A 22,733-nucleotide genomic window follows, 5' to 3' on the forward strand; every position below is an offset into this window, starting at 1 on the left:
GCTTGTGCCCAGGAGTTCGAGACCAGCCTGGGCAACACAGCAATACCCTATCTCTACAAAGAATTTAACAAATTAGCTCTACTTGAGAGGCTGAGGCAGGGGGATTGCTTGAGCCTAGGAGTCTGAGGTTGCAGTGAGCTGTGATCAGGTCACACTACATTAGCCTGGGTAACAGAGCTAGACTTTGTCTCTTAAACAACAGAAACAAAAAACAGGCACAAGATGAGGTGATCACTCTGAATGTTGACTGTGTTGCCCTCTCTCCTGGGGACAGTTAACACAGGCTTATTTGCTTCTTGTCTATATAGCACAGCTCTGTGTGCAGCCCCTCCAGACCACTCCTCCATCGCTGATGGGCAACTGCTGTTTCTGGACTCTGCTTTTGAATGCTGTGGACACAGCCCCAGAGTGGGCAGCTATGCTCTTCCACTTCAGACTGGCTCCAGCCTCACCCTCTCCATGCCTGTCACCCTGGGGACCTTGCCCCCGTCCACCAGCTGCCAGAGGATATGCCACCTCTAGGGTCACATCTGATGCCTGCTTTACTGCCTGTCCTTATTCTCTACATGATGGTCTGGGCTTCATTCTGGTGGGCAGTTCACTGTGTGCTTGGCTCTGCCCTCTTGGATACTGACTCTTCTCTCCTCCTCTGGACTATCCACACAAACTTAGGCCTTTCCAGGGGCCACAGCCCAACCCCCTCCCACCAGTGCCTTTTTTAGGGTGACTGACAAGCCCAAAAGGCCTGGCTGCAGGCCTTAGCTGCAATGTGGGCACGTATGTCCCCCTTACCTTTTTATACAGGTCCCACAGGCGGTAGTAAAAGAGGCGGCAGGAGAGACAACCAAAGCGCAAGTAGGGACTGAGGCCCGTGGGGCTGGCCAGGAGGGAGTTGGCATTCATTCGGGGTCTCTCATAGTTGGCAACCCAGGCCTACAGCAGAAAGAGAAGGTGGTAAAAGGAAAGGCCTGGATGTTACAGAGGAAAAAATGGAGGCATTGGGTGGTTAAGGAACTTGCCTACAGTCACAGAACAGCCAGCCATGGAGCCAGCACTTGAACACTGTGCTTGTCCAGCTGATTTTGAAATGAAACCACCATCAGACCAAACAACGAGGCCATGTCCTTCCCTGACTTGCTCTTTAATTTGCAGGGTGATTGTGAACACGTTATTACGTCCCTCAGCTACGTATCTATTAAATAAGAACAAAATTTCCAGTCTCCTGCGGATTAAAATGAGTTATGAAAGAATTCTGAAAGCACTGAATGAACTCTCTAATTATACAGCAGGAAGCACGGTTTCTACTTTACAGAAAAGAATCTCTCTCAGTCCGTCCTCCAGTCACTAGTGGCCCTGAGGTTATATTATAGACACCATGGACTTCGCACTATTGTTCAACAGCAGCTGGGGAAGGAGGAAACTTCCAATCCATTCCTGGGGACCAATGGAGTCATTCATTTCTGGGGCCATGTGTCATATAACATTATCGGTCATGTTTTTATCATCACTGGTTGCTGGCATAGGACTTTACTTTCCTGACTCGCTGTTCCATGCAGTCTCTCACAACTTTTTTTTTTTTTCCTGAGACAGAGTTTTGCTCTTGTCGCCCAGGCAAGATCGTGCGGTGGCACGATCTCAGCTAACTGACACCTCCGCCTCCCAGGTACAAGTGATTCTCCTGCCTCAGCCTCCCAAGTAGCTGGAATTACAGGTGTGCACCACCGCGTCCGGCTAATTTTTGTATTTTTAGTAGAGACGGGGTTTCACCATGTTGGCTGATCTTGAACTCCTGACCTCAGGTGATCCACCCACCTCGACCTCCCAAAGTGCTGGGTTTACAGGCATGAGCCACCGCGCCCGGCCTATTTTCACTTTCTTAACTTCCAACATCCTTTACTCCTCTCCATGATACTGTTTCACAACCTTGACTCTCTTCAGGCCTCCTGCTCCAACACTCTGCTGGATACAGAAGCCATCAGGTGGGAAACACCTCTGCTTTCAGCCACTAAATCTACAAAGTCACCTGCACCCACACCTACCCCTCTTCTTCCTCCCCTCCTGTGACTCCGCCCAAGACCAAGACCTCCGGCTGCTCTGGAAGCCCCCTTTCTTCCTTCTCTTGCATGTTCAACCTCTTTCTTTCTAACTCTTCACTCCCAAAACATTGAGGAAATAATCTCGTTTCTCCTTTTTGCAAAGACAACAAAATAAAAACAAAGGGCTTCTGGCAACCCTGTAGACTTGGGTCCTTTTTCCTCCTTCACAGCCCACCTCTCTGCATTTCCCCTCCCCTACCTCCCCTACCTCCCAATTTCTGGCCGACCCCATCCTGGCTTCTGCCTTGACCACCTGACAAGGCTGGCTCCCACAAGTCTCCTGTGACTTCTGTGCCAGAGTCCTGTAGGCACTTTCTGTCCTTGTATTTTGGGATCTCTCAGCAGCACTGCATCTGCTGACTGTGCTGTCTTACCCTCTGGATTCCTTGGCCTCTGTGACTCCACATCACCTGGTATCTCCCAGCCGCCTGGTGCTCTTGGTCTTTCACCAGCTCCATCTCCTCTACCTCTCCCTTAAATGTGGGCACCCAGGGCTCAGTCCTAGGTTCTCTACTCAACTGTGTGCCTCGGCAAGCTTATCCAGGCCCATGGCTCCCGGTTCCACCCCTTTGCACACAATCACCACATCCATACCTCTAGCCCAGGTTGCTCCACCCAGCTGCCTGCTAGAAACCTCTACTTGGCTGCCTCTCAGGCACCTCAAGGTGGATGTGCCCTTTTCTTTCTTTAAAACCACACTCCCACTGGCCTCCCTACCTCAAATAATACACTGCTGGCTACTTAGCTGCCCAAGGCACAATCCTTTATCCCCTCACCAAGTCCTGTCAATTCTACTGCCCAAATATTTCCAAATCTGTCCTTTTCTTTCCATTCCCTGCTGCCACCAACCTGGTTCAGGCTAGGTCATATCTAGACTGGACAATTATGACAGCCTCCTGACTGGCCTCCCTGCATCCACTCCCATCCCCTGCTAACTCGTTCTCCACACTGCGACCAGAGTGATGTAATGCCTGTTCCTCGGGATAATGTGCACAGTGGGCTTCCTGTTGCTCTGAGGACAGAGCCCAAATCTTCACAAAGGCTTTTGTGGCTCCCCAGCACCCAGGCCTTTCCAGCTCTGTCTCTTGCCCCTACTCTTTTTTTTCGAGACAGGGTCAGGGTGGAGTGCAGTGATGCGATCTCAATGCATTTGAACCCTCCGCCTCCCGCTGCCCCTCCTCTTTACGCATCTGCTCTCACTGGCCTTTGCCTGTGCACAAGCAGCTGCTTCTGGACCGCTGCCTTCCTTTCCCTCAACTTCACCTGGTTAACTGAAACTCTTCCTTCAAGTCGCAACCTCAAGGCCACCTCCTCTGCAGGTAACCCCTGTGGTATCAGGTTAAGTACCTCTAACAGACACTAGGGATTTTTGCCTGCGCATACCTTTGCTAGCCCCCCGCTTTTATTTTTTTATTTTTTTATTTTTTTTTGAGACGGAGTCTCGCTCTGTCACCCAGGCTGGAGTGCAGTGGCCGGATCTCAGCTCACTGCAAGCTCCGCCTCCCGGGTTCACGCCATTCTCTGGCCTCAGCCTCCCGAGGAGCTGGGACTACAGGCGCCTGCCACCTCGCCCGGCTAGTTTTTTTTTTTTTTTGTATTTCTTAATAGAGACGGGGTTTCACCGTGTTAGCCAGGATGGTCTCGATCTCCTGACCTCGTGATCCGCCCATCTCGGCCTCCCAAAGTGCTGGGATTACAGGCTTGAGCCACCGCACCCGGCCAGCCCCCCGCTTTTAAAACATTTTTATTTTGAATGAAACATGGATACAGAAAATCACACAAATGTGTGACTTAATGAATTATTCTAAGGCAAACCACCAAGGTTTGGGAAATAGCTTTGACAGCCACCCCAAGAGTCTATGTGCTCATCCCAGGAATAGTCCCCTCCTGTCCCCCAACATATATAACCCCTACCTCAGCTTTTATAATACACACTTTCTGAATTTCTGAAATGTTTACATTTTTCTATTTTGGCAAAACATGTTTGAAAGGAAGGACTTTATTTTTTCACAGTTATTCCCCATGTTAAGTAGCTTCTTTTTTTCACCCAAATGTGTATTCCTACGTGTTATAATTTAGTATTGGCCATTTAAAAAACTTTATTTCTGCCTGAGTGCGGTGGCTCACACCTGTAATTCCAGCACTTTGGGAGGCCGAGGCAGGAGAATCACTTGAGGTCAGCAGTTGGAGACCAGCCAGGCCAACATAGTGAAACTCCGTCTCTACTAAAAAGACAATTAGCCAGGCGTGGTGGCATATACCTGTAATCCCAGCTACTCAGTTTTCTTTTCTTTTTTGTTTTTTGAGATGGAGTCTCACTCTGTCACCCAGGCTGGAGCGCAGTAGTGTGATCTCATCTCACTGCAACCTCCACCTCCCAGGTTCAAGCGATTCTCATGCCTCAGCCCCGAGTAGCTGGGATTACAGGCACACGCCACCACGCCCAGCTACGTTTTGTATTTTTAGTAGAGATGGGGTTTCACCCTATTGGCCAGCCTGGTCTCGAACTCCTGACTTCAAGTGCTCCACCTGCCTTGGCCTCCCAAATTGCTGGGATTCTTTTTCCTTTTTTTTTTTTTTTTGAGACCCCACTCTCTGTCACCCAGGCATGAGTGCAGTGGCACGACCTCCTGGGCTTAAGCGATTCTCCCACCTCAGCCTCCCAAGTAGTTGGGACTACAGGCACATACTGCCACACCTGGCTAATTTGTTTTTATTTAGAGACGAGGGCTTGCCATGTTGCCCAGGCTGGTTTTGAACTCCTGGGTTCAAGAGATCCTCCTGTCTTGGCCTCCCAAAGAGCTGAGATTACAGGTGTGAGCCATCATGACTGGCCTTAAAAAAAAACGTTAATAGGTTATTTAAATTTCTTTTAATCTGCACATTTCTGCCATTTCTTTCTTTTCCTTTCCATTGTTCTGGGAAAGAACCCAGGCCATCTGACTTGCTGAGATTCCCACAGTCTGGATTTTGCTGACTGTATACTCATGGTGCAGTTCAACAAGTGTTCTGTCCTGTGTATCACCTGCACATTGGTGGCTGGTACCAGAAACTGGACTGGACTCAGGTTTGATCCCTTTGACAAGACTACAGGGGGCACATAATGCTTGCCTCCTTCTATGGTGTCAGCAGTCACCAAAACATAATGCGTCTTCATTGAGGGTTACATAATGGTGGTATTCAAATTCTATCATTCCTTTTTAATTTAATAATCAGAATACTCTTATAGAGAGATGCTTGCCCTCCTCTACCATTGGGTAACCCAGTGGTAAAGATCATGTAGCTTCCTCCGCTCTTCAGTAACAGCATTTCATATTCCTGTGGAGATCCAGCCTTCCCTAATCTTAGTCCGAGTGGGTAAAGCAGAAGTAAACCTACCTTCCAGTTCTGGGAATGGACTCATGATGCAAGTCTGGCCAGGTCCTATACCTGGCCGCAGTCATTGAGTCAGGGACAGTCCCATGACCCAAACCAGGCCAATGAAAACACGCCTTGGGAATTTTCCTGATGCTTTTGGAAAAGAGGCACATACCTTCTTCTATCTAGTATTGCTAAACAGACTGAAAATAAGCTGCTGGTGACCAGCTTTGCCACTGATCAAGGAAAGCCTCTCTGAGGATGAAATAATAGAGAGGAAAGCAGAGCTGAAAGATGGAGAATGCATTCCTCATAGCATTCTTTGGAACCTGGATCCAGCTGTGCCTGAAGGCTACTCTTAGTTATGGAACCGAACCTAAAAAAACTTTCCCCTTTTCAAAAGCCAGCTTGCAAGCAAAACTGATTGATATAATCCTCATGCTCTTTGCTCCCATAACACTCTGAACCTTCCTTTCTAACCCTTAGAACTTCTGTAATTCCTTGTTTAATGTCCATCATTTCCAGAAGACTGTTTCTGGAGACAGACTTCATACCTATCTTGTTTTGCAGTCTTTCTAGAAGCTAGAACATCCTGGCACAAGTAGATGCTCCCTTCAGATTTGGGGAACCGAAGGAAGCTAAAATAAACATCCTGAAATCAGGTTCAACTCCTGTATCTCTAGCACCATCTGTTCTCCCAGATGTGCAGGACACAGTATTTCCTCTGGCCACCACAGAGTCTGAATGCATCCATGGCGTAAGGTCCCTTGAGAGAAGGGGCCCGCTGGGGGTATGTGGAAAAGGAGCTCCTGTCAGTGACCTAAGGGGCATCCCTCTACAAAATGTTTTCCAGCTAATAAAAACTAACAACAGACGATAGCTCTTTATAGGTTTAAGCCTTATTCTACTCCTGCAATCCCATTTGTCATCTCCACCCTTCTGCCCCTTGGCCCAACCTTTATCTTCAAACTGGGCCCAAGAATCTCTAGATGAAGCTTTTAATGTGGACAGAGATAGCTGGTCTCATCCTTTAAGTCTGTGGGGCTTGCTTTGGGCCCAGGCTGAGGGTAACACCCAGGTAGAAACATCAAGGCTGTGGGCCTTCACTGTTGACTGGATACCTCCAGGGCTGGAGAACATTCTTCCCAAGTAGACTTGCCTTGGCTTCTTTGTTCTATTATCATCATCATCTGGCTGCTGGGCAAAATACCTATATACCTAGCCATCTTAGCAGGCATAGAAAAAGCTGAGATTTTAAAAACCAGTTGCAGGGTGCAGGAAACCAGGAGCTCACTGTTCTCAGACATGAGAACTTTCTCTGCTCCTCTAGCTGCGGGGCGGGGAGAGGGGGAAGTGAGGACCTTGTGACACTGTGCCTCTGAGGCCTGGGCTTCTTTCCTCCCCAGTTCTCACTGCACAGGGAGGTGGGCCATTTGCTCTGTGTCCAAGCAAATGGAAATCAACACGCTGAAAGAGTTCCAGCAAAAAGGTGCGGAGACACATCAACACAAAATAATCTTACAGATTTTACTGACCAGATATCCTCTTAGTAGGGTGAATCTGCCCACAGATCAAAGAAAAGCAATCCGACATAGCTTTAGAATAACATAGAACATGGTCTTACTGTATTATAAAGTGAGCATTCCTAATTCAAGACTCTAAAATCTGAAACACTTTTGGTCCCAAGCACTTTGGATAAGGGATACTCAACCTGTAATTACTAACTTTGTGACCTCAGGCACGTTACTTAACCTCTCTAAGCCTCAATTTTGTAATCTGTAGAATGAACAGCTTAATATCTACCTTGTAGGGCTGCTGGAAATATGAAAAGAAATGCCAGCAGGTACTTAACTCAGAAATGCCAAGCCTAGTGACCAGCACATGGTAAGTACTCTCTAAATGGTAGTTGCTGTTAGTGTTGCTGTTGCTATGGCCATCAGGAGGATAGGAGGATTTTTCATTTTCCAACCAGTGTGAGCTAAGAGGGACTAAAGGACATGGACATCCCCTGCTGTCTGGACATCAGTCTCTGCAGTTCTGTGTCTCAGAAACAGCCCATACCTTCCGTTCCAAGTGCTTATCCAGGCGGGCCAGAGCTTCTGTCTCTCCTCCCTGCCAGACAGCTGGACCAAGTCCTTCAGTGGGGAACCCTGAAGAGAAGGAAGGGTCACAAGACAGGAGGTTTGACCATTTCAGTGATAGCCTGGCACAGCTGTTCTGTTATTTGAACTTTATGAGAACTGAACCATAGTGTCTCGGTGCTACTGGGGGTGAGGTAATCCTTAAAGTTTTAGTGTTTTCTAGGTCAACTTGGTTCTCTTCCCACAGTCACTATTTTCTCTGCTTTCCCCTGCACCCTCATTACTCCAGGCAGGTGAGAACAATCCTGGACCTCCTGCCTTTTCAGATTAGCTGGCAACTGTGGTTTTCAGGTGAAAAAGGCTAATAGCTTTGCTCAGATCAAAAGACTGGAGAGGTGGCTCACATCTGTAATCCTAGCATTTTGGGGGGCCAATGCGGGCGGATCACTCGAGGTCACGAGTTTGAGACCAGCCTGGCCAACATGGTGAAACCCTGTCTCAGCCGGGCGTGATGGCTCACGTCCGTAATCCCAGCACTTTAGGAGGCCGAGGCGGGCAGATCTCGAGGTCAGGAGATCGAGACTATCCTGGCTAACACGGTGAAACCCCCATATCTACTAAAAATACAAAAAATTAGCCAGGTGTGGTGGCGGGCGCCTGTAGTCCTAGCTAATGGGGAGGCTGAGGCAGGAGAATCGCATGAACCCGGGAGGTGCAGCTTGCAGTGAGCCGAGATTGTGCCACTGCACTCCAGCCTGGGTGACAGAGACTCTGTCTCAAAAAAAAAAAAAAAAAGAAACTCCGTCTCTACTAAAAATACAAATATTAGCCAGGCATGGTGGCACGTGCCTGTAGTCCCAGCTACTCAGGAGGCTAAGGCAAGAGAATTGCTTGAACCCGGGAGGTGGAGGTTGCAGTGAGCCAAGACTGCGCTACTGCACTCCAGACAGGGCAGACTCCATCTCAGAAAGAAAAAAAAAAAAAAAAAAAAAGAAAGGGGGGGGGTGAGGTAGTGTAGTTAGTAACCTGAGAGGCTGACAGACTCCCTGCTTTCAATAGAAGCAGTACTAGCTATACTGTTACTGAGAAGCCCACAGACACCAGCACCAGGCAGTGCCTGTATTGTCTGTGAGAGGGAAGTACAAAAATAGAGGCACAATCTAGAACCAGAAACAGAAGATTACATGTATGAGTATGAACAGAACAAATACTAGAAGGACATAGTTTAAAATTAATTGTGGTTACCTCTGGGTGGTGGAGTAATAGTGACTGCCATTTCCATCTTTGTTTTCCTGTGCTTTCTAACCTTTCTATAATAACATGCATTACTTTGACAAACAATTTCTTTACACAAAAGGAGGCACCAGCACAAGCGGCTCTGGGCAGGAAGTACGCACCCAGCTCCTCCAGGGAGGGCACACCGTAGGTCTCGTCATGGTTCTCCTGGATCTCGGCCCTGCAGCTCTCCATCTGCTGACTGGTCACCGAGCCCACCGGCTTCTTGGGCAGCTCCATGCGGCTGATGATGGCCTGAAAGCGCTTGTATGTAAGGGGTGGCTTCTGCCCATTCAGCTCAATGATCCTGGGAAGCCCAAAGCACAACTGGTGTTACCCACAAGGCCCTGTGATTTGGGTCCCTGCCCACCCAAAAAAGAACCCAGACTCTGAAGGTTTGAGGGTGGCTTTCCTCATCCACTCACAGGTCCCACGCCTGAATGGAAAGGAGGGGGCAAGGGAGGCCGCATCTCCATTTTACCGAGAGGGAAAATAAAGCCCAGAGAGCTGGAGCAGGTGCCTCAGTAATGGAGCAAGGCAGGGCCAGAGCTGCGACTCAATTCCAGGTTCCCTGGTGTTGACGCAGAGCTGCCTAAAGACAGAGACTGAACATATCTCTAATCACAGAAAAATCCCTACTAACCAGCTTGGCACTTGGCCTATCTGTCAAGCTACGGGAATCCCCATAGGCCTCTACCACCATGTAAGCCCTGGAGAAAGTTCTTTGACAAGAGCTGAAGACATGTTTTTTTCTTTTTTTTCCCTACTCTAACATCATAAGGAATAGCAGACATGTTCCTTTCTTGGAAAATCATGCCATTCTTAGCCTCCATTTATTAGAACATAGAACAGAGAGATGGAGGACAGCTTATCTTCTCAAATACAGAGACTGGGGCTAGAGTTCATAGCCACAACTGATAGTTAAAGAGTGTCTTGTAGTTTACAAAGTATTTTTCATGACCAAGGGAAACATAACTGCACTCATGCAAGAAGGAAAGAGTATCAGAGGGCGAAGAACAGAACGGAGGTTGTTTATATAAGGATGAATTAGGATGGTATGGAGTCACATTCCCGGGGCTCTTCCTGGCTAAGAAGTAGCTTACGCAAGGCCCATCTGGCTGAGTGAGTTCATTTCTCAGTTTGCTCTACCTCGCTCTCCCCGCGTTAGTGGAGATATATGGTCGGCTGCTGCCTCTGCTGTGCCTCCCCCTCCTCTGGCACGCAGCAGGAGGAGGATCTCCACACCCAGCCTTTCCTCCCGAGGGCCCGGCTCACGTGCACAGCTGTGTGACCTGGCTTCTTGGCAGCCAGTACTGGGTTGGGGAGTGGGGGTGGGGAGCGGTGGCGGCTGCTGGCTTGGCAGCAGCAGCAACAGCAACAGCAGCAGCAGCAGGAGGGTGACAGCTCTGGCATGGCAGGGAAGGGGAGGAGAGGATTTCCTCCTAGAATCTCTGAAAGCACAGAGGCTGTCACCAGGGGAGGAGGCTCCTCTGTAGTTAGCAGCTCCCTGCAGGGATCTCTAGAGCCCTCCCCACCACCAAGCAACATGGCCTGGAAACCCAGATAGTCATAGAGCCCGGGGAGCTCTTTTTTTTTGACACAGGATCTCGCTCTGTCACCCAGGCTGGAGTGATGTGGCATGATCACAGCTCATGGCAGACTCAAGCCCCTGGTCTCAAGTGATCCTCCCACCTCAGACTCCTCAGTAACTGGCACTACAGGCATGTGCCACCATGCGTGGCTAATATATTTCTTTATTTTTAGTAGAGACGGGGGGTCTCACTAGGTTGCCCAGGTTGATCTTCAATTCCTGAACTCACGTGATCCTCTCACTTGGGCCTCTCAAAGTGCTGGGATTACAGGCATGCACCAGCATGCCCAGCCTAGGAACTCATCTTAGGTACAAAAGCTGGACCTGTGTGAACAGAGGTCTGTTGGAGGGGTAATAGGCAGGGTCCACTAAGGTCAGAGGGCAGCTGTTGTGCAGGATGGAAGTGGGAGTAGGAGGCACAGGTGGGACTCGGGCATACTAGGAGCAGATCTGTAGAGACCCTGAGTGTGGGTCCTCACTGCTTCCATGCCTTGGGCCTAACAAGCCTCTCTGCCACCCCAATCGGGTAAAGCTGTTCGTGACCTGTTCTACAGGCCCTGACTCTGGCCTATTCTCTTCCAGCTTCTAGAAGATGCCATGCCTCCTGGGTCAGGTGGCCCTAATGATGAACCTCTCTGAGTTCCACTCAGCAAGGGCCCAAATTACTAACTCTCACAATTGGTAACCTGACCCCATCTCTTACCTTTCCAGGTCATAGAGTGTATGAGAGTTCTCGGTCACTACTTCCACACCAGCCTCCTTGGCCATCTTCATGATGGCTGCATCTCGTTCTTTCCCAAAGGGTTCAGAGTCATATTCAAAGGTCAAGCGGGTCACTCCCCATTCCTGTGGGGAGAGGATCTGTTATGCTCGACACTGTGTTTGGGGAGGAGGGGGAAGCTGGACTCTTACTTCCTTCCTGGGAGAGAACAGAGCTAGTCTAGAGACCTGTCTGATGGGCAGCAAACAAACTAGGAACAGGGATTTGATCTGGAAAGCAAACAAGTTGAGGTTCAGAAAGTTTGAGGAGGGCAGGCAGTGTGGTGAAGCCAACAGCACAGCAACAGTGGAGTCGGAAGAGAGGTAGGCAGCCTTGTGCACTTGCTGTGTCCTTGAGGTAGGAGAATGAGGCAGGAGGCTATAAATACAATGCTCCTGGGAGACCCCCAGTCCCAGAGAGTGGCACTGACTCACGAGTGGGACAGGACCACAGCCTTCCACCTGCTCAGCAAGCTTTTCCCAGAGCTCCTCACAGCCCTGCAGACTTGTGGCCTAGTTTTCTTGGCAGAGTTGTGCTATGTGAAGTGTCTTAATTGTTTCCACAGCAACACTCCTGAGGCCAATAGCAAACAGAGCTAATAGGTTCCAGCCCTGAGAGAGTCAGGAAAGGAGAAGCGATCCTTAGTCTGGAGGTCAGAGGAAACTGACCAGAGGGGCTGCATGTTGGAAAGAAGGAAGTTCTTTCCTAAGCCTTTAGTCATTTCTGGTAGGAATTTCTAGATCTCATGGCAAGCTGGCCCAGTGAATGGTTGTACAGACAACCCACAGAAAACCCTAGAGCATTCAACTTGCAAGAAGAAAAACACATTCTCCAAAGTCTCTGGTCATGGTCTCTGAAAGCTCTGAACCACAGGGGCAAATGTCCTGGCCATGCACAGACTGGTCTGGTCCTGACTCAGCCCTGCCTGGGGAGTGGGTCCTTAGCAGGGCCAGTTATCCCTCATTCGAGGATACCAGCATTAAACATTGATTGAGCCCTTGCTATAAGTCAGGTACCATGCTTACAGTTCATATAGATTACATCACTGAATACTCATTGTAACCTGTGAACAATAACAATATTATTAAATGACATTTTCTCCAAGAAGCCTTCTTGACCTCCTCCTTCACTATAATTCTTCTGCACCTTGTCTTTTTTCCACTGCAGCATGTATTATATGACAGTGATACACTTGCCTGTTTCCCCCATTAGTGTGAACTCTCAGAGCAGAAACCATGTTGTCTTGCTCATCATCATTATCCTTATACCTAGTATGGGGCCTAGTACCTAGCAGAAGCTCAATAAAAATACATTAAATGACTGAATGGATGACCTAGCTATAGCTCTGGGCTAGAAGTGGGTTGGCCTCTGAGTTGCTGGGGAAGAGAAGGGCAATGTTGAGGGGAGAAGGGAGGCAAATGTATTTATATGGTATGGTGGGAGAGGACACAGCTCTAGAGTCAGAATCCAAGATCATCACTTGTTAACTTCACAACCAATTATTGTTTCCTCACCTATAAATCGGGATAGCAGTAGCCACCTCTTAGACCTGCTGTGAGGAAGAAGTGAGTTGATGTAAACAAACACTGGGAACAGCGCTTGACTCATAGGCAGCCCTCAATGAATGTGGGCAATTACTAGCACTGTGTGATTTGTACATGTATGCGCAATTATGTGTGGGGGTGCGGGGAGGGGAACTGAAGGATGATGTATTCACTAAGCTGTTTGCCTCGACATGACTTTTCCTTTTGTCTCATAGTTAGGGTGGAGAGGGGCAAGACAATCATTGTGTGCTGCTGAGGATGATGGCAGTCTGTCCCAGAGCCCTCTGTCCATCAGTTCCTGTGCTTCTGTGTGGGCCTTAGAATATACTTTTAAAGGGATTGAGGGAAAAGTAGACTGGCCCCCTGATACTGCAAACAGAAACCTATGTGGCACCAAAATGAAGATTTCTATCAATCATTTATCCCATGGGAAACAAGAAAGCTTCTTCAGAAAGGCTGACTTTTCCCAATAAGCAGAGCAAAGCAAGATGGGAAACACACCTTGCTAGAAATGAAACCCCACCCTCAAAGTCTTGGCCTAGAAGGAACCCTAATAAATCTTGCTGGCTTGAGCCAAGAAAACATCGACAGAAGCCAGTGGCATCCGGGGTGGAATGACTTACCACATCCTATGTCTGGACTGAGCTGAGAGCTTTCCAACGAGACACTGGTTTCCCAGAATTTTTTTCCTTAACACAGTTTCCATTCCAAGAGAAAGCTAACTGGCTGCCTTTGCTCCCAACTTCTCTAGCAGCAATAGCCAGACCAGCCCTGATGTTTCCATTCCCTCAGTCGGAATATCATCTCACTCAGCTTGTGGGGAAACTCTCAGGGACAGAATCTCACTGTCTTCTCTGGGGCTCTGCACGCTTACCTTGAACAGCCTTGGGAACACGTCGGCTGGCTGTCCCCGGACTACAAACAGGCGGGAGTTCAGTTTCCTTAAACTTGTGTCCAAATCTTCCAGAGACTGAAGTAGGAACCTGCAGAGTTCACACAGGCCTTGTTAGTGATAACATCATGAAGAGTGGCTCTCTTTCCTAACAAAGCAGGGAGAAACTGGTTCACTGTTTATGCCCAACAGGCAGCCTCATGATCACTAGGGCTGGAAAGGCCAGGGTTCCAGCCCAGGAGGGATGTGGTGGTGGATCAGCGCTGCTCTGCTTCAAACCCTGGCCTTGCCACTTACTAGCTGTGTGACTTTAGGCAATCACCTAACCTCTTTGCCTGTTTTCTCACCAGTAATGTGAAGCTGATGTTAGTACTTCATCAAATTGCTAAGAAAAGAAAATCGAATAATGTGTGAAAAACATTTAGCACCGTGCTTGGCACACAGACATCACGAGATAAATGTGAGTTGTTCCTAGTGTGGTGTTTCTGTGTGATCAGAGGCAAGTCACTTATTCCCTCGCAGTCTTGGGGGCTAGATATAAGTATCGGCCCAGCACGAGGTTGTTGTGAGACTCACATGGGAGCCATCTGAAAAGCCAGTGCAATACCGTGGTATGAAGCTTTAAGGTCCTCTTAGCAGAGGAGCAGACTGCCATAGCTGGGAAAATCCTCCTTACTCTGGTGGAAAAGACTCCTTGACTTTCTGCACGCATGCTGTGGGCCATGCGTATTTCTGCTGCCACAGCCTCACAGCCCGCAATGGGTCCCTAGTTCCCACAGCTTTGTTTGGCAGGTGGCTTACTCTCCAGGCTTCTCCAAGGTTCTGGTGATCAGGTTCTCATCCCAAGAAGGAGAAGGCTTTAAAAGGTACTTCTCAATAGCTATCTTCACATTTTTGTAGGGGTGGGGATGGGGAAGACTACAGATAGGCAAGAACTTCAGCAGCAGACCTGGATCACCAGGGGAAAGGGAAAGGAAATTAACACTTGCTGAGTGCCTTCAGTGTTTTATTTTTAAGTTAAATTAACATTATAACCAGATAAACTATTCATGTGGCTCAAAATTCCAGAGACAAAGCAGTACACAGTAAAAAGGGCTTTCCCCTCCCTCCCTCCCCAGAGGCAACCAAGGTTATCAATGGGATTTTGGTTCTGTCATGCTTTTTAAGTGCATTTCTGCATTTAATTCTCTCAACTGTTTTGAAGGAAATAGTACCATCCTTATTATATAGATGAGGAAACTGAGACACTCAGATGTAAATTAATTTGCCTAAGACCATAGCTGTTAAGTGACAAAGCTGGGGATTCAGGAACCTAGGGTGGTCACTCATTTTCCTCTCTGTGCCTTTTTTTTTTTTTTTTTTTTTTTGAGACGGAGTCTTGCTCTGTCGTCCAGGCTGGAGTGCAGTGGCGCAATCTTGGCTCACTGCAACCTCCCCATCCCAAGTTCAAACAATTCTCCTGTCTCAGCTTTCCGAGTATTTGGGGTTACAGGTATGTGTACCATACCCAATTAATTTTTTTAAAAATATTTTTGGTAGAGATGGGGTTTCACCATGTTGGCCAGGCTGGTTTTGAACTCCTGACCTCAAGTGATCCGCCCGCCTCAGCCATCCAAAGGGCTGGGATTACAGGTGTGAGCCACCGTGCAGGGCTTTGTGCCCCATTTCTAAAGATTTCTAGTTGTACGCCAACTCTGCTCCAGGGCTGAGATTCTGCAGGCCCTCAGGAGTTTGAAACCCTTTTCTCTAATAGCAATCTGACTACAGGTAGTCCACTGGCATTCTCATCTTCCTCAGGAACCCACAGGCCAATCTGCATATGTCACAGACACCTCCGAGGCACCTGCTCTCTACTCCTTGGGTCTCCGCCCATCCCCAGCATTCTTCTCTGTCAACAATAGGAATGGCACATCACAGTCACATTCTCTCACTACTGGAGGCTTACAGAAGCAGTGACTATTCCCAGGCTGTCAACTAGAACCAGCTCCCACTGCTGCCTCTGACGTACACAACTTGACACACTCCTACGGCCAGTGCCACCGACCCACATTCTAGCACGGGCTGAGCCCTGGGCTCGGCTCAAAGCATCATGTCTGCAAAAGAGCATGTGGAAGACTCTCTGAGGGGTTGGGATGGAAGACTAACAGGCTGAATGCTGCTTTATGCAAACCAAAAGCTCCACCTCTGTGAATTTCTGTTTTTGAAAAACTGACACCTCCAGAAAAGGAAAAGGGAGCTGCAAGTGCGTCACTTGTGTTGGCCTCCCCCAAGCCTCACCACTCTTCTAGAAGGAAAAGAAGAGAAATCCATGCAAATGGTCTCATGCCATCTGAAAGCTGGACTCTGCCAGGTAGAATGCCTAGGGTTAGGAGCGGTGATTTAAATTCCATAACCCCAGGACACAGGGTCCTCCATCTGCAGCTCCCAGGAGTGTCCTTACTGTGCGCTTCAGGGGCCTTTTCCTTCACAGTCCACGAGGCTGCATAGGACTTTGATTTGAAGCTATAAATAAGGTTGGAATGCACATGAAATCTAGGTTCCAGAACATGTAGCAATCTGCCTTCTATAGAACTTTATTTTTAGATCTCATTTACTAAAAGGAGAAATTCCTCGTAGCATCTCTAAAGTACAGCTAATCTTATGAGAGTCTTTTCTTCTTTCACAAGAGATGTTTACAGCAGAAAGCAGAGATGTGAGGCTGGTAGAAGGCCCAACTCTGAACCCAGCAACTCAATAAAAATAATGATAATAATGGCAATGATTAACATTTAATGAGCGTTTACACTGACAGGCACTATTCTACTTGTTTCACATACATTATCTCATTTAATTCTCAAACCGCCCAATCAAGTAGGTACTATTATCATTCCCATTTTACAGATGAGGGAATTGAGGCATAGGGAGATTATGGAACTTGCCCAACATTATATATCTAATAAGTGGCCAGAATTCAAACCCAGGCAATCTGTCAGGCTTGACATGTTTGTTTTTAGCCAGCCACTGCCTCTCAACAAACAGAGCACTGAGGTTGTGCTGCCCAGGGCTCAGCCGTTAGGGAGCACCAGAGGCCAACTCAAAGGCCAACAACACCTCTGCTGCCAGATCTTTCCTCCTGAGTGTGGTCTGACAATCAGCAGCATTGGCTATGAAACACCCAGGAGTCTGTTGAAATGCAGAATCTCAGACTCTAACCCAGACCTCCAAAATTAGAATCTGTATTTTAGCAAGATCCTCTGGTGATTCATTTGCATATTAAAGTTTCACAAGCACTACTCTAGAACACTGAATTTTACTTCTAGCCTCTGTTACAAGTTGCCTTTCTTTGCTTCTAGTTTGTTTCTACTAAACTTTCTCTCTTGGGCATCCATATTTCTGCCTCTCCTTTGGCCTGCTAGAAATGCTCTGCTTCTTCCAACTTCCCTCCCGAGTCAACCCAGGAAGGGAGGGCTCAGGACAGCCACCACACGGAGGCAACAGGCGGAGATGTGAGGAGGGTCCCCAGTATCTCCAGACTCCAGGCAGTGAGAGAATGCATAGAATGAGAAGCCACCACTAGGGTACCACCTTTGAAGCCTGCCAGGTGACAGCTGTCCATCACATTTGGAGCAGTGCCGTGACTGGGCAAAGGCTCACTGGGCAGGTATATGTATTCTTTCACCAGAGAGAACCCTGGGCCTTCTGTGGTGCCTTAGAACCCTCCTCTTTACTCCAATTTCTCTTTACTCCAGTGAGGGGACTCTGAAGGAAACTGGCCTGGCATTGGAGGTGGTGGTGTTGGGGGCTGGCACTTCACCCTTGGCAGCTCTTAGCTGAGCTCACATGGCCAAAATTCAGAGCACGTGGTCCTGGGAGAGCAAAGCTTACCCTTTGGATTAGACAACATGTGCAACTGAATTACATTATTACGTAAGTGCTCTGGAGCCAGAGGCAGGCAGAACTAGAGAAAACCAGACTGGGATTTCCAAAAATACAGAGAGGACACTATAACTCTGGGACTCTACAAGGCTAGCCTTTAGAATAAAACAAGCAGATCCTTTGATTAAGTACTCACATTTTGGGAAGGCCTTCTCTACGGATGGCTGTCTCTACTGACCCTGTGTTGAGGAATATTTTATTTATTTGTTGTTAATAGGGGGAGGGAAGATAACAGTGAATTCTTTTGGGTCCAGGCTGTCCTTGACCAAGTTCTTCTGCTTCAAGCCAAGGTTATCTAACAATAATGATGATACCATTGGCTGGCACAGATTGGCTACATAGGATATTAATAGAAATTAACTTTTCCTAAGTAATTAAGAGCGCTTAAGCCCCATGGAAAAGGATAACCTAAACTCACAATCTCTGGCAGGTATTTATTTCTAAGTATCTGAGTAATACTTAGAAATACTTAAATATTAAATACTTATTATTTTAAAAATATATTTATTCTTTCCTAATTTCAAAGAGAAGGATGAAGGTTTTTATCCCCTTTGGGCAAACAGAAACATTTCCTTGGCAGTAGAATGGTAAAGTGCCTCTCTCAGATATCAACGTGAATAGCTCAGAGAAGCTCCTGTTTCCCTGCCAGTAGACGAGTTCTCAACCCACTTCCCAACAGTCCAACAGTGTTCAGCTCTCAGCATCTGGGAAGAGAGGCACACTTGTTCTCATGACGCATCCTGGGAAGTTCTCAGTTTACCCTATTTACCAATTCTGAGAGAAAGGGGCTGAGAGGGAACATATTTTATTTTCACAAATTCCCTCTGTCCCGGAAGCTCCTGAAAGAGGTGCAGCACAGAGCCAGGGACAAAATGATTTCAATAAAGTGGAAGAGAAATTGTGGCTAACACCCACCTAAGTCGCGGTGGGGAGAGAAAGGTAATGAAAAACCACAGAGCCCATTTTAAAATCTAGGAACTGCTCACATCTTCCTTTTGTTTATCTTCTTGCTGCAGTACCTCCTTCTAGATGTAGCAAATTTGGGGGAGGTGAGGCTGGAGAAAATGTGAAAGGGTTTAGCCAAGCAGCACTTGGGAGGAAAAAAAAAAAAAAAAAAGTCCTGAGGCTCATATAGCTACAATTAGCCCATAAACTTCCCACCATCACCAAGGCAGGGAGTATACTAGCCTTCTTCTTGCTAATCAATGTGTGTATTTCTTGGTTGCATTTCTCTGTCCTTTTTTACTCCTAGTGCCATTCATAGTTATTTTAATCTGATTTCATCTGCAGAAAAACACTGTGTGGGAGTCAGTGTAGGAGGAGCAGGAGGGAAATAGAGTCACAGATTTTGGGTCCTCCCCTCCTTGCAGATGTTCCCTTGCCTTCCTAGGGAGGCTTCTCAGAGGCAACTTAAGCAGCTACAGAGCTAGGACCTTATGGTGCAGCACAATTCTCTCAGACCACTCTCGGAATCCAGAAACAGCCACGGGACGATTACACATACTACAGTCATGTCAAGATATGGCTGGCTCCAGTCCTCCCCTCCATCCCCAACTTTGTACACAAGAGAATGCAGCTCTGCCTTCAACTGATACAGGAAGCAAGCAGAATGGTGGAGGTGGTAGGAGTGTGTCTGTTACCAGGCCCAGGAGCAGTTATTATATTCAATCTGTTTGTGTTACTTCACCTCTTTCTTCTGAACGCCAAGACTAATTAGACTTCCTGTCAATGCACTGCAACACACTTCCTAGGTTGCCCAGCTCAGGACTGAGGTTCTCTAGTCCAGTGCTTCTCAAGCTTTGCTGCAATAAGAGTTTTAAAAACCTTAATGCCCAAGGCCGGGCACAGTGGCTCATGCTTGCAATCACAGCACTTTGGGAGGTTCAGGCAGGCGATTGCTTAGGACCAGGAATTCAAGACCAGCCTGGAGAACATGGTGAAACCTCATTTCTACAAAAAATACAAAAATTAGCCAGGCATGGTGGTGCAGGCCTGCAGTCCCAGCTACTTGGGAGGCAGAGGCAGGAGGATCGCTGGAGCCCAGGAAGTCAAGGTTGCAGTGAGCTATGATCATGCCACTGCATTTCAGCTTGGGTTGTCACCTGAGCAGGACCCTGTCTCAAAAAACCCCACAAAAAACCAAAAACCAAAAACCAAAAACCAAAACCAAAACCAAACAAAAAACCCCAAAACCTTAATGCCCAGGCCATAACCAAGAACAATTCTAACAGAACTGGGGGAAAGGGGTTGGGCACAGTGGTTCATGCCCTGTAATCCCAGCAGCTTGGGAGACCAAGGTGGGTAGATCACCTGAGGTCACGAGTTTGAGACCAGCCTAGCCAACATGGTGAAACCCTGTCTCTACTAAAAATACAAAAAAATTAGCCAGGTGTGGCAGTGGCCGCCTGTAATCCTGGCTACTTGGGAGGCTAAGGCAAGAGAATTGCTTGAACCTGGGAGGCGGAGGTTGCAGTGAGCCCAGACTGTGCCATTGTACTCTATCCTGGGCAACAAGAACAAAACTCCATCTCAAAAAAAAAAAAAAAAAAAAAAAAAAAAGAATTGGGGGAAAGGGGCCCAGGCATCTTTTAAAGATCCTTATGGGATTCCAATACATAGCAGCCAAGATTGAGAACCACTGCTCTAGTCTGTCCCCTTATCTTATGTTTCTCATGGCACTTCGTTTCACTAAATTATGGTTGTTTGCTGGTCTTCTTTCAATAAAATGTAGGCTCCAGGAGTTCTGGAGCACAGACACATCTGTTTATTCACTGCTGTATCCCTAGCAACATCTAGAGCACTACCTGGCAGATATTAGGCATTCATTAAGTAATCAATTAATATCTGCATTCCTACACAGCCTCTGACTTCAGGATTTGACTCAGGCATCTAAGCCACATTCCTTTTCTCCTTCACTAGATTGACAGCACAATCACAAAACGATAACCCACAAAAATCCATAAACACCTGGTTCCTAGCAAACTGGAGTTTAATCAACAGGAATTTTATTGTTGATTTTTAATCTCCCCTATCAAAAAAGAGTAGGTAGTACTAGGCAGTGTCCCCCAAAACCCAATAAAAGAAGAAACTCTGCGACAATGTAACAAGAAGGTAGTCGGATTCCATTTGGCTGGCTCTGACTGGTGCAGGGCAGTCTGAGGCTTGGCTTAATGTCCACACTAGGGATGGTCATTTGATGATGCTTGTCAAACCCAACCTCCTATCTGTAGAAAACTGGAGCAGAGACAGAGCAATAAGGCAGCCTGAAAACTGTGGGCAGGCTCTCCACAGGACTCTTTAATTGTTCCTTCTATATAAACTGGGCAAGAGGGGACACTGAACAGACCTACTGCTAGGAGCACTCACTCTCTTAGCAGGGTACACACCTTGGAGAGAAAAGAATGGTGTGCCGAGAGCCACGGTATCCTGGAAATAACCCTGTCCATCAGTGCAACAAGGCCACAAGCAAACATTCCCCAGAACAATGTAAACAAACCCAGCGACTGCCACTAGGTGTTCTGAAGAGCGATGGGTACATGATGTCTCAAAACTCATTAATTTGAATACTGCTTACAAAGAAAATACATTAACGACCTGTTCATCTTTTTCCATGATCATGTCGACTCCATCTCCTGGGGGGTCATCAGAGGGGCCCTTGATATCATGGCTTTCCTGCTCCCTAACCTTAGCACAACAGTTCATAGAAGTCTCATCTCTAATGGCTCAACTGTCCTCTAAAATCATGACAAGAGGATGACGGGGTGACACTTTGGATCCTTTTAAATTTTTTTTATCGAGGTCAAAGCTCCAGAGCAGGGCTTAAACCATTTTGGAGAATCCCCTGGATTCTCTGGAGCTTTGAACACAACGCGATTCCACCTGAAGACACCTTTGGCTTCTTTATTTATAATATAGGGGAGAAGACTTTATTTAATGCTAAGCCAGGGTCACCTGACACCCCTAGAGGCAGGACGGTCTGGGCGCAGGGAAGCCAGGATGGGTGGTAGGGCGGATTCAAACAAGCCAGAGGCTTAGGAATGATCCCCCCGAGCCCAGCAATGGGCTCGCATTGAAGAATGCGAGCAAAAACCCGTCCCGCCCTCACACCACAGTATCTCCCTTCTGCCCCTCCCTGAGTAGACCATAAGAGCCCTAGACCAGGAGCCCCTGTTCCGCCACTCACTGGCTGCAAGTTGGACAGGTCGACTTTGGGTCTCCAGGGCCCAAGGGTCTCATCTGTACAACGGGGATCATGATCTCCGTTCCACAGGCAGTTGTGAGGCTCAGAGGGGTAACAGTGCGAACGCGCTTTGTCAGAGGCTGAGCCCTGGCCCACCGGCGCGTTAGGACCATGACGAATTACTTCCCCGGTCTCGGCTTCTCCACGGCCTCCCAGCCGTGGAGAGGTTGAGAGAATCGTGCTGTTCGCCGGTCACCCCAGGGTCAGGGTCCTGGCTGCGTCCCCGCCACCCCGCCCCGGGTCCCCTCACCTCCATCGGTTGATCCCGACTGAGGAGGAGGCCGCGAACCACGGGTCGAGAATGTAAACGCAGCGCACGCAGCGCGCCCCGCGCACGGCCGCCAGCAGCGCCGGGTTGTCGTGGAGCCGCAGCCCTTTGCGGAACCAGTGCACTGAAGAGGCGCCGTCCGTGCCGGGCGCTGGCGCCGGGGTCACAGCTGCCGCCGTCGCCACAGTCGCCGCCATGACTGTCCAGACTGCTCCGGCCACCCCCGCTCCGCCCCGGTAGGCGACGCGGACCCCGCCCACAGACCGCCCAGTGACCTATGACGCCGCAGCTCCTCCCTTCGTCCCCGCCCCCAGGGCCTTAGAGCCCCTGTGCCATTGGCTGAGTGCCTCCCGCCCGGCGATTGGCCCAGAGACGCCAGAACAGGCCCCGCCCCCTCACGTTCCTACCATGTGTGGGTCCGCCTGGGTGGAGCTGGCAGGCGGACAAGTGACGCAGGCTGGCACAGTCCGCGGAGGGCCGGGAGTGGGCCGAGTCTCGAGGTACAGCGGATCTCTTACACATGTCCTGTTCAGGGCCTGCTTCTAGAAGAAGCTGCCTGGGCTGGTAGGGGTTGCTGTGACTACAGCCAGAGACTTGCAAAACTGACAACTGACCTTCCTATTATCACCAACATCGTCACCAGCATCACCTACATCATTCTACTACAACTGCCATTTATTAAGTGCACTTTATATGGCAAGAGACATGATCATC

The 22,733-nt window shown here is 48.4% G+C and overlaps 1 protein-coding gene across 1 annotated transcript in view; it reads right to left on the minus strand.

The window, feature by feature from the left end:
* The window catches only part of LOC105471649 (cryptochrome circadian regulator 2), a 38,271-nt gene extending 16,037 nt beyond the window's left edge, over positions 1-22,234 (minus strand). The window contains exons 1-6 of the mRNA XM_011724223.3: positions 22,002-22,234; positions 13,579-13,687; positions 11,104-11,246; positions 8,932-9,116; positions 7,515-7,603; positions 793-933 (exon numbers count right to left, since the gene is read on the minus strand). Coding sequence (XP_011722525.2) covers positions 793-933; positions 7,515-7,603; positions 8,932-9,116; positions 11,104-11,246; positions 13,579-13,687; positions 22,002-22,216 — 882 coding nt within the window. The 5' untranslated portion in view covers positions 22,217-22,234. The remainder of the gene's footprint in view (positions 1-792; positions 934-7,514; positions 7,604-8,931; positions 9,117-11,103; positions 11,247-13,578; positions 13,688-22,001) is intronic.
* Positions 22,235-22,733: the final 499 nt, after the last annotated feature.

The sequence above is a fragment of the Macaca nemestrina genome, chromosome 12, assembly GCF_043159975.1.
Source record: "Macaca nemestrina isolate mMacNem1 chromosome 12, mMacNem.hap1, whole genome shotgun sequence".
In the NCBI taxonomy this organism is placed as follows: Eukaryota; Metazoa; Chordata; class Mammalia; order Primates; family Cercopithecidae; genus Macaca; species Macaca nemestrina.